The sequence below is a fragment of the Drosophila bipectinata genome, chromosome 4 (assembly GCF_030179905.1).
Source record: "Drosophila bipectinata strain 14024-0381.07 chromosome 4, DbipHiC1v2, whole genome shotgun sequence".
NCBI lineage: Eukaryota > Metazoa > Arthropoda > Insecta > Diptera > Drosophilidae > Drosophila > Drosophila bipectinata.
Genome location: NC_091740.1, coordinates 13,019,412 through 13,031,593, shown reverse-complemented (window position 1 = coordinate 13,031,593; position 12,182 = coordinate 13,019,412). Strand labels below are relative to the sequence as shown.

The 12,182-nt window shown below is 36.5% G+C and overlaps 1 protein-coding gene across 1 annotated transcript; it reads right to left on the bottom strand.

The window, feature by feature from the left end:
- Nucleotides 1-9,495: 9,495 nt before the first annotated feature.
- On the bottom strand, nucleotides 9,496-11,736 carry LOC108123239 (E3 SUMO-protein ligase ZBED1-like). Its single transcript, XM_017238386.3, has 4 exons — nucleotides 11,664-11,736; nucleotides 11,531-11,595; nucleotides 9,815-11,414; nucleotides 9,496-9,758 (listed from the first exon to the last, which is right to left on the bottom strand). Exons 3-4 carry the CDS (start codon nucleotides 11,132-11,134, stop codon nucleotides 9,651-9,653), a joined length of 1,428 nt encoding a protein of 475 aa, XP_017093875.3. The 5' UTR covers nucleotides 11,135-11,414; nucleotides 11,531-11,595; nucleotides 11,664-11,736; the 3' UTR covers nucleotides 9,496-9,650.
- Nucleotides 11,737-12,182: the final 446 nt, after the last annotated feature.

Below are 12,182 nucleotides of genomic sequence, written 5' to 3'. Positions count from 1 at the left end.
TGGTCCACTTTGCATCTGTGGTATCTAGTGGTCCAGGACAGTCGTTCGGGGTCACGTCAGTATATTTCGGCAACGGCTTTGGAAATGGTAGTTTATTAGTTTGTATTAGTATTGGGTTTTTTGTGGGCTCAGCGTTCCATTATCCGCACTCTAATCACTCAGAATTTTTTTTTCCACAGCCCCCTTTTGCATTTATATTTAGTTGGTTTCGTTTTGTTTTGTTTTTTCCATCATTTGGTCCTTTGATCCTTTGATGTAATTTAAAATAGTCCTACCTGATTCCTACCTTGAAGCATTTGATCCTGTAGCTTGGCCTGAGCACAGTATCATTCATGAATTCCTAGCAAAAGACGCTCAGAATCCTAGCCCTGCAGAAACTGCTTCAAAAAACTGAATAACATAGTATTTTCCTGCTGCTATCAAAACGTTAGAAGTATTCTGGGTAAGCTGAGCCAATTTTTTACAAAGAGTGCCTCTTTTGATTTTGATGCTATCGTGTTTACTGAATCTTGGCTTAACTCCTCTGTCTCTGATTATGAAATTCTTGTTTCCAAATTCATATTGTTTCGATTGGATCGTTAAACTTTTGCTGGTGGTGTCCCCATTGCTCTTTGTAATGAGTACCCTGTTGAACTTATTCCTTTTCCGAATTAGTTCGGAATTGAGTTCATTGCGGTGAATTTTAACTGGCTCGTCTCATATTTTCCTGACATGTTCCTACATTCCTCCCATGGCTGAAGATATTGTACACTTTCACCATCTTGATGCCATGAAGTCTGTGTTTTCGTTAGTCAAGGACCGTGATTTAATCCTAATCATGGGAGATTTCAACCTTCCCATCATTTCCAGGATACCGTCTGAGGTAGACAATTCCCTGCTTTCCAGTTGTCATAACGACTTTATCGATGGCTTAACTGATCTTGCACTGCTCCAAATAAATCCAATTCATAACACTCATGGCAGATTTCTGGACCTTATTTTTTCTAATGTGTCATCCTCTGTGACAGTCATTCGGTCCCCGCCGCTATCGCTTCCTGAAGACTTTCACCATTCTACACTATTAGCATCGGTGTTAATTGATGTGCCTTACAATAAAGCTTGCTTTAATGTTCAACCTCGTTTCAAATTCTTCAGAAACACTGATTTTATGGCCAATCGGAATCATTTGGCTAAAATTGATTGGAATTTTCTTTCGTCTATAAACACAATTGAAGCTGCTACGGATTCGTTTTACGAAATAATTCATAATTCCTTGAACAAATTAGTTCCTGAAGTCCCATTATCATTGTCTACAAAACCACCTAGGTATAATAAATACCTTTCTCGTCTTAAGAACAGGAAATCTAGAGTTTAGAAAAAAGTTTCTTAAGTCAGGTTCGATGTGCCATCAGTCAAACTTTCTGTATATGCGCAACTAGTTTATTATTCTCAACGATCAACTTTATAAGCAGTATATCATGAATTGTAAGGTAAACTTTCGTAATGATCCAAGCTCCTTCTATTCTTTTATCAATATGAAATGTAAATCAAATCTTTTTCCTCCTTCCCTATCATATAAAAATATTTCAGATTCTTCTGAGCTAGGTATTGCTAATCTCTTTGCGTCCGATTCGTATAACCTCAATTCTTCTTAACCTTATAAATTACCACATATAAACCACATTTACTTGTCAAAATTTCGAATTCAGTATGTGTTCGAAGCTCTTTCAACAATAGATATCTCATTCTCTGCTGTTCTGCTGTACTGTTCTGATATCCTTTGCTTTCCTGTCACTATCTTATTCAACTTATCCTTGGAGCTGGCAAGTCTTCCCAAGAGATGGAATGAATCATTTTTTATTCCGTTTCATAAGAAAGGTGTCTGAAGCACATTTTTGTAGAAGCATTATTTCCACTTCACAGCATGGTTTTGTCAAGCATCGCTCTACCACAACTAACCTTTTTGAATTCACTTCGATCCACAAATAGTAGGAGGTTGACCTCCTATCTATCGAACCGCACGCAGCGTGTTTTGTTTGAAAACAGTACATCACAGATTATAAACGTTTCATCTGGTGTCCCATAAGGTAGTCACTTAGTCTGTAGTCTGTTTGTCTTTTTTGTTAACGATTTACCTAGTGTTGTAAACTATGCTACTACATTTATGTATGCTGATGATGTCAAGTTATGTCTTTCTTTCTCAGACCATTTCCTTCATAGACACCTGCAATTCGACCTTTACGAAGTCTTCTTGTGGTATTCAAACAATCTCCTTTTACTTAACTGTGTAAAAGTGTAAACTGCGTAAACCAGGGACCGTAATCATTATAAGTAATATATTTAAAATTACTTTGTAATGATTACTCAATAATTTTTAATTTTTTAAATCAAGACTAATAATTATTTTTGATCGAAAAAAATAAAAATTACAAATAATCATTAAGCTTGAACAAAAAGAATAAAACTCAAAAATAATGATTATTCGTGATTTTTATTTTTTTTTGATCAGAAATAAAACTCACCAAGCAATAACTTTTGATCCTTTAAGGATATTTCCAATATTGTCCTATGTCCTTATAAAGGGACCCTAGAGCAAGAATTGACACCAACAACAACAACAAAAAATGCATTACACATTACACTGTAAACCTCTAAGTGTAAGGTTATGACGTTCAATCGCAGTGTGCCTCACATTTTTCGTACTCTCTTGGGAATAACGTCTTAGATCGTGTTTCCCTAATTAACGATCTTGGAGTCATTTTTGACAATAAGTTGTCGTTCAACGAACACATATCACTAACAGTTAATAAACCCAGAGGTGTGCTAGCTTTTATCATTTTAGGTCGCCATATAATAAATAGATCCTTTTCAGTTTCATATTAATAATTTTTTTTTTATTTTAAGAGAGTGAAATGTGGTGTCGCTGCTTTTTTTAGTAATTGTTCATTTGATACAATTTTACTTATTGTAAACCTTCCATAAAAAGGCTGCGCTGCTGCAGGGGCAGCGACAGAGCGTCGACAATATATTTTACCTCTATATGATTGCTAGCATAAAAATGCAGACCAGCCATTTAAGCCTTATGCGCTTGAGTGGCTGATTACACAGCCACACAAAAAAATTGTTTTTTCGGGTCTGGAGGTCAGGCCATGTTTAGTATATGTTTTCGGGGTCGCTGAATCCGAATCCGAGGTCAAAAAAACCCCAGCACATCAGGGTTCTGACATAACCTCAAAAAACCTCATACAAAATTATATTCGAGTCCGTGGGTCAGACCATGTTTATTATATGTTTTCAGGGTCGCTGAATCCGAATCCGAGGTCTAAAAAACTCCAGAATGTCAGGGTTAAGACATAACCTCAAAAACTTGATAAAATAAGAAAAAAAAATACTGCAAAAGTAAGCTTTCCTTTCTTGTTTCATTCTTAAAGTGAATTAATCATTCATTGTAAAAATTTTAGTTCAAATCTTCAAAAGCGGCACCGAAGCTTTTTGAGAGCATTAAAAATAAGCTTGTGATTTTTATTCCTTTGCAGAGGGTATTATAATTTTGGTCAAAAGTGTGCAACGCAGAAAAGGAGACATCTCCGACCCTATAAAGTATATATATTCTTGATCAGTATCACCTCCTGAGTTGATATGAGCAGGTCCGTCTGTCCGTCTGTCTTTTCTATGCGAACTAGTCTCTCAGTTTTAAAGCTAACGACTTGAAACTTTGCACACACCCTTCTTTCCTTTGCACGCAGTATATAAGTTTGCACGTAATGTATAAAGATTTAGTGGATGAAATGATTTCCAGCATGTCTAAAAATGGTATACTTGGAAAAACTTCGGAAATCTTCGGCTTTAACCAAGTTTCTGTAAAGGCTATAATAAAGAATGCAAAGAGGAAACTGTCAGAATATAGTTCAGGGAGCTTGCTCCGTAGCCCCTAGCATGATACTATTATACAAGGTAGTCTCGTCAGCACAATTTTTCATCAGTACGTATTCGTTTTTTGACGTGAAAGGTTGTCTGCGGACGAATTTTTTCTCTAATTAACCCTTGTGCAACATGACTTTTTGTAATGTGTGCCGAAAACACGTAAATGGTGTAAAATTTTCTGAAAGCGCCAAAGTGTTCGGAAAAAAGAAAACTATGGGAGGAATCGTTGGAGTGCAAACTAGGGGATCACTCCAAAATTTGCGAAACGCATTTTAGGGACGCACAGTGGAAGACGGCCACAAAAAGGGGCCACAGTTTTAAAAAAAGGCGGTTGAACGACGATGCTGTTCCACAGAGAGAGCCTGATCTCTGCATTACAAAATTAGGATTCTGTAATTCTAGCACTCAAACGGAGTAAGTTCAACGTGTTAAGCTAAAACATTCAGATATAATAATATAGGTATAATACAAGAATGTATTTTTATTAAAAGAACAACATATTAGATTCAACAATGCTTAAAGAAAATAAGAGCCTTAAGCAAAGGAACCATGAAATGGAGAAAGAAATTCGGTCTTTACGCCAGCAGCTGGAGGATTACAAGCAATTGGATGTGTCTCTTAGCAAAATTTTCACGGAGACCCAATTGAAAATATTAAAGAACGGAGGAAAGCGATCACAATTTAACTCTACAGACATTTCTGCTGCGATTTGTCTGCATACAGCAGGGCCACGTGCGTATAACCATTTATACAAAAAAGGTTATCCCTTGCCGAGTCGAGTCACGCTGTATAGGTGGTTAGCAGAAGTCCCAATTAAAACGGGTACCCTGGATATTGTCATTGACCTTATGGACAATGAAGAAATGCTTGACGTGGATAAGCTATGTGTATTATCTTTCGACGAGATGAAAATTTTTGCTAATTTTGAGTATGATAGCTCAGCCGATGTGGTGTATAAGCCAAGTAACTACGTACAAATGGCTATAGTTCGTGGGTTGAAGAAGTCATGAAAACAGCCAGTTTTCTTTGACTTTGATACACGGATGGATGCGGATACCTTGAATGATATTGTGAAGAAACTCCACAAAAGAGGTTATCCAGTAGTAGCCATCGTTTCTGATTTGGGACCTGGAAACCAAAAGTTATGGAGACAGCTGGATATATCGGAAAGTGAGTTTGAAATAAATATTTAAAGCAACGAAAAGAATTTAATTAACTAAAATTTTTTTTAGAAAAAACTTGTTTTAGTCATCCAGCGGATGATGAATTAAAAATATATGTATTTTCGGATACACCACATTTAATCAAGTTAGTTAGAAACCACTACATCGATAATGGATTGTTTATCAATGGTAAACATTTAACAAAGATGACAGTTCAACAGGCAATGAGCCACAGCGCTAAGTCTGATCTGTCCATCTTATTTAAGATCACCGACAACCATTTAAATGTTGGCTCGCTTGGTAAACAAAAAGTGAAGCTGGCAACTCATTTGTTTTCGAACACAACAGCGAGTTCCATTAGGCGATGCTACGAGTTGGGCTATGATATCGAAAACGCATGGGATACCGCAGATTTATTTAAGGACTTGAATGATTGGTTCGATGTTTTTAACTCTAAATTGTCCTCATCAAACTCCATCGAAACGACATAGCCATATGGGACACAGATTAACATCCAAGGAGCAGTTTTGACTACAGTAAGTGAAATGATGCGCAAGGATATTGTTGGCAAAGCACATATGCTGCCATTTCAAAAGAGAATTTTGGTCAAGAATGCTTCGCTCGACGGTCTACTTTTATATTTGACAAACAAATTCAATTTGGAATACATTCTTACAAGTCGCCTTAATCAAGACATTTTGGAAAATTTTTTTGGAGCCATGCGAGCACGAGGTGGACAGTTTCACCATCCAACTGCTCTTCAATTTAAGTATAGGTTAAGAAAATACATAATAGGTATGACACTTAAAAAATAACTAATACTGTCTAATGTTTAGCTTTATGTTTAAGCAATGTGTTTGCCGTGATTGTTTTAGGTTTGTCTTGTCTTTTGTTTTGTCTCATGTGTTTTATTTAATTAAGCAGCCATACAAATAGAGAAGAAATTTTGGCCCTTAATATGAGACCCACCAAGCCCCTAAGGTATTTTCAGGATATTGATGAGTCTTTTACCAAGGGCCAAATTTTGTTTCTTTTTGTGTGGTTGTTTTATTATTGTTTATTAATATTTTTATTTCTTGATCAGCCAAGAATACTGAATTGCTGTCAGGAAATGGAAACGTAGATGAAGACAATACGGATAACTGGCTAAACATTGATTTTTCTAAGAAAAACGACACTGACAAAGAAAACGAACCTGAAGATTTTCTTAAAGATATTAGCAACAGGGAAGAAGAGTACAGCATGGACGAGCTCACAGAGGATACGATGGAGTATATAGCGGGCTATACAATTAAAAAATTGAAGATTTCCAATGAGCTGGCAGAAAATGGAACATTCACTTATCTGGATGAAGTTTCTCGGGGAGGGCTCATCAAACCATCTGTCGAATTTACTAACAAACTAAAATATCTTGAATATATATATTTGTAAGTTACATTAAGGAACAATTTACGTTATCTAAAAATGTCAAGGAGACTTTATTATTAGCCGCAAAAAATGTTAATATTAATTTAAATATAAAAGAATTTTATTTTAAGATTAGAAAATACTTTAGAGTTAAGTACTTAAACAAAATATTATTTGTACAAAAACAAAAACAGCGCCTAATATGTAATTAAGAATTATTAAAACTTTATAACTGGAAACTTTAATCCCCTTGTATCGTGTAAGGGTTAAAGCACTTATAGGGTTAATGCATTTATAGTCGTCTCGCTCACACTACATGATTAAAGAGGGTGATATATCCTTTCACTCGCACTCATTGTTATGATTATGGAGGGACTTATTTAAGATTAGAGACTGACGAGACTACCTTGTATAATTGTATCATGCCCCTTAGTATTCCGATAGGTAATGATAACGGTTAGTGACGACATTATTGAAGATATTATTGACGAAGAAGATGTTGAAGGTTGGTCAGTGGTTCTAATATGTGGAAGTTTCACTCCCTCTTCATTCACTAGGATCCGTGGTATCAAATGATGTTGAAATTATGCCCCGGAGGACACATCGGACAATTGCTCATTTTCTCTGAGAAATTCGGACACGAATTGTTCCGAGTTCTAGCCTTGGCGCGGCCAGAGATATGAGAGGCTGCGTTAATGTCAGCTAATCAGGCTGAGGCGAATCACGTCATTTCCGTCAGCTATCGACCTTTGAACTTTTCACACACCCTTCTTTCCTTTGCACGCAGTATATAAGGCGGAACGGCCGACCAAATTTCATAAGGATCTAGTTTTCTATCTTTAAAAATACGAAAGTTGGGTCATTTCCAATCGCTCACTTACATGGCACTTACTTATATGGCAGCTATAGGTTATAGTTGACCGATCTTTATCAAATTTGGGGGGTCGTATTATTTTGCCAAAAATTTGACGAAAACTCCGAAAAACTCTCTAGCCCGAAAAACACCGAAATTATGGCATTTCCGATCAATTAGTTATAAGGCAGCTATAGGATACAGACGGCCGATCCCGGCCGTTCCCACTTATATACTGCGTGCAAAGGAAAGAAGGGTGTGTGCAAAGTTTTAAGTTGAAAGCTTTAAACTGAGAGACTAGTTTGAGTAGAAAACGAACAGACGGACAGATGTAGATATATAAACGAACACACCCTATATACCTTATAGGGTCGGAAATGTCTCCTTCACTGCGTTGCACACTTTTGGACAAAATTATCATACCCTCTACAAGGGTATAAAAATAGAAACGAATGTCAGTTTATCCAACAAAATTATAAAATCTGCCTTTCAGCACCAAAGGGGCACCACCCCTTTGGGAACACATAGAAAAGTCCAGCAAAATATAAAAAATTAAAATAAAGAATTTTAATTTCGTAATTTAAAATTGTTATATTAAAATGTGTATAATCGATGTTTAAATGAGTTAAATATAAAACAATCAATTAACAAAAGTAGACATGAAAAACAAGAAAGGACGGCTATAGTTGAGTTTCCCGGTACTCATCTCTTCCACCCAAAATTTAACTACCCTTTAAAGTTTAAGCTTGAAAAAAGGTTAAACAAACTTGAACTGTTAAAGCAGTATAAGAGTATTCATACCAAATCCTATAGGTTTATCTTTTTAAGCTTCTAAGAACCTTTGAGAGAGATGTAGACGCATATCAGAACCAGTATAATAAATACATTTTTTACGGCTAGTGGATATTGAAAAACCTCTAGTGAATTCCCTATGGTGGATTCCGAGTTCACGCTTTCATTTCACGATTTCAGCCGATTCGTGTGCATAAACGCCATTTCGTGAATTCGGCAACCCACGTGTTATATTAATATTACTATTTCTTATTATTTTAATTTAAAACAAGAAAGGAAAGCTAACTTCGGTCGGAGCCGAAGTTGATATACCCTTGCAGTTAAAACCGGATATATATCGCAAACATCGGATATAGTTGGCCGATCCTAATGAAATTTGGTACGTTAGATGAACTGACCAAACCAAAACTAGAATCTGTACCAAGTTCCAGCTTTCTATCTTCAAAAACAAAAGTTGGGTCAATTCCGATCCTTCAGTTATATGGAAGCTATAGGATATAGTCAGCCGATCCTTATGAAATTTGGTAGGTTGGATCAACTGACCAAAAATGGAATCTTTGTTAAATTCCAGCTTTCTATTTTTAAAAACACGAAAGTTGGGTCATTTCCGATCGTTCAGTTATATGGCAACTATAGGATATAGTCGGCCGATCCTTATGAAATTCGGCACGTCGTATTATTTTGCTAAAAATAGCTTTCATGTCAAATTTGAACTCTCCAACTCTAAAAACACCAAAGTTATACCATTTCCGATCGATCAGTTATATGGCAGCTATAGGATATAGTCGACCGATCCCGGTCGTTCCGACTTATATACTGCGTGCAAAGAAAAGAAGGGTGTGTGCATAGTTTCAAGTCGATAGCTTTAAAACTGAGAGACTAGTTCGCGTAGAAACAGACAGACAGACAGACGGACAGACGGACAGACGGACAGAAGGACAGACGGACATGCTCATATCAACTCAGGAGGTGATCCTGATCAAGAATATATGTATATACTTTATAGGGTCGGAGATGTCTCCTTCACTGCGTTGCACACTTTTGGACAAAATTATAATACCCTCTGCAAGGGTATAAAGATGACAACGGAAAGAGACAGTGTTCAAAAATACCTAACAATTAAGTTTCAAAAGATTAATTAAAAAAATAAGAATGGTAACACTAAAAATAAGTTATATATATAAGTATGTGTGAAATAAAGCGAAGCGGTAGTAGAGGTGCAGAAACATCGATGTTTGCAGACATCGATGTTTTTCGATGTTTTTAAAAAAACATCGATGAAACATCGGTGTTTTCAAAAATAATTTTATATTAAAAAATATAATTAAAAAGTCTTTACAGAATTTATATTTAAACGAAAAAAAAAATAACAAATTTATTCAAGTAACATATTTAGAGAAATTAATAAAATAAAAACAAAAATTCAGTCCATAGAGATCGGATAAGTCACTTATTAAAGATATAGTAATTCTTATTGATAAACATTAGCTGGTCAACAACTTCGGACTTCAACCGGGTACGGCGATCCGAAATTATTTGGCCTGCTTTGTTAAAGGCTCTCTCTGATTCACACGACGTGGCTGGAATACAAAAGAATTTTTTTTTAGCTCCTTGAAGGGCTGCATGTTGTTTGAACACAGCTAGAATTAGAATAATTTATTTTAAAATAATCATAATACACAATTTCTATATTTACCATCCAAAAATTTAAGGGATCGCAAGTTTCTGGCTCGTTCCCGCTTTCTACGTGTTGCCTGAGCAATATAATTGCGTCAGAACGCGTAGTCGTTGTTCTTGAACTTATTTTGAGTTGAAGATTTGTAAAAAAACTCGAAGTTGGATTGGGTGGTGTAGGCGCTATCGACGCTGATGTGGATGGTTCTTGAGTCAAATTTTTAAAAACATTGTGAAGCTCGTCTTCTAATGCTCGATATGCTTGATCGGCATTATTTGTTCGTTGGAAGCCCTGTTTTTTAAACCTGGGGTCAATTAATGTTGCCATCCTAGGAACGGTGCGCGTTTCATAGTGCCCAAAACGATCATTATAGCGTTCACTTAAAAAGTTGAATGCCAGAATGGCTTCTGGGCTTTTAAAGCTATCTTTATAAGAAAACACTTGTGATTGCATTTCGCAGACAATTGGAATTACGAGGGACATAGTGGGGTACTTCCCGCCCGATATTAATTTTGTGGCTTTCTCGAACGTACGAAGCAATGAACAAAGTTCCTCCAGGACACCAATTTCCTCGGCAGAGAAAGGTGCCGGAGCCTTTGCAGTTCCTAACAATGCGATTGAGAGTGCCTCATTAGTCTGCAAAATTCGTTCCATCATTTGGAAGGCACTGTTCCACCTAATTGGTACCTCTTGAATTAATCCAAGAGGGGGTGTCACCATTTGAGCGTCCTTAAATTTCGCCATGGCAGTCGAACTTCGCTTCATAAATGCGACAACAGTCTTGCACTTGGTAAGAATGGGCCGAATAATCTCCAATTTGAGAATTTCTTGAACTAGCAAATTTATCGTGTGCGCAAAACATGGAAAATGTTTAATTTGAAAATGTTCGCATGCCTTCTTCATTGTAGCGTCGTTATCTGTAACTATAGTTACAACTTTATGTAGAAGTTTCCACTCATTTAGTACTTGCCGAATAGTGTCAGCGATATTCATTGCTGAGTGATTTGTGGGCGTCAAAAGACTCGCCGTCGACAAGACCGCTGTAATTAGCTGAAACTGTTTGTTTACATAGTGGCACGAAACCGTTATGAAAGCTTTATTAGCACGGGAAGTCCATCCATCCGTGGTTATTGCAACGTACTGGACACCTTCGAGCTCACATTCCAGATCCTTTCTTAAATCTTTATATATCTTAGGTAGCATTACTTCTCTGAAAAAGGTTCTGCTCGGCATTTTATATTTAGGGTCCATGTGCTGCATTAAATTACGGAATCCATCGTCCTCAACCATGGAAAACGGTTGAACGTCCCGTGCTATCATGAGCATTACATATTTGTCCATTGTTTTTTCTTTTGGGACTCTGGCGGATACTCTATATTTCGTTGCATGAAACTATCTAGACTTGGAGACTGACCATCTATTTCTAAAACACTATAGTTTGGATGTATACGTTTGAGGTGGTCCATTAAGTTAGTTGTGTTTCCTGCCGTTTTTAACGTTTTCCCACAGTGAATGCAGGTGGCCTTAGTCTTGTCCTCGGTTTTCTTAAAGTGCTGCCACACACATGATGTTTCTCGCTTTCTTTTAGGCGACGGACCTTCAATATTTTCCTTCGTTGTACCTATATTATAAAAAATGAACAGATGAGACGTGGGACGCCACACGTGGGACATATGTACGCAATCAACTACATTGCTTGTAGTTCGCCATGTACTGCGCAGTTTTTAATTTACTTACGGTTCAAGAACTTATCCATTGTTGAAACTGAATCAGCGTCGCGCCTACACCACCAATATCACTTTCTATAAGTATAAGTAAATAATTAAACATTATTATTAACAAAATAAGTAAAATGTTACAAAATACGAACCTTAAGCGTGCTTTTCTTCTTCGAATTTTTTGAAATAGTGATGGTTCTCAAAACATCGATGGTCAAAAAAAACAATCGATGTTTTTTAGAAATTTAAAAACATTGATGCATCGATGTTTCTGCACCTCTAGTGCAAACACGGAAAAATGATAATGGCCAGTATTGGCAAACCAGGTCCCGAAAATTTCGGGACTTAATTTCTAAAAATCTGTGGGAAGGATTTTAATGGCACTGGTACCATTCGAATGGGCTAAAAATTAGCTTTCTCGTGGTATACCGTGCATAATGGCGCATCCTCTTTAAGGGGTTATATACAGTTGTACCGCGCAAAAATATGGATTTTTATCGATTTTTTTTTTGACACCATAGAAAATATTTATGAAAAATGTTTAACCCACGTTGTTTAGTACATGTTTCTGGGTACTTTATTAAATTTTTTCATAAACAAATATTACATAACAAAAATGTTATAGCCGAATTCCCGGATCGTCTTTTTTCGATGGTGTCTTGCGGTGGACA

Excerpts from the sequence above, each read along its gene's own strand:
- LOC108123239 (XM_017238386.3), bottom strand. The coding sequence starts at position 11,134 with ATGGACAAATATGTAATGCTCATGATAGCACGGGACGTTCAACCGTTT. Across the intron at positions 9,759-9,814 it reads ATCCCTTAAATTTTTGGATG|CTGTGTTCAAACAACATGCA; the intron begins GTAAATATAGAA and ends TTCTAATTCTAG.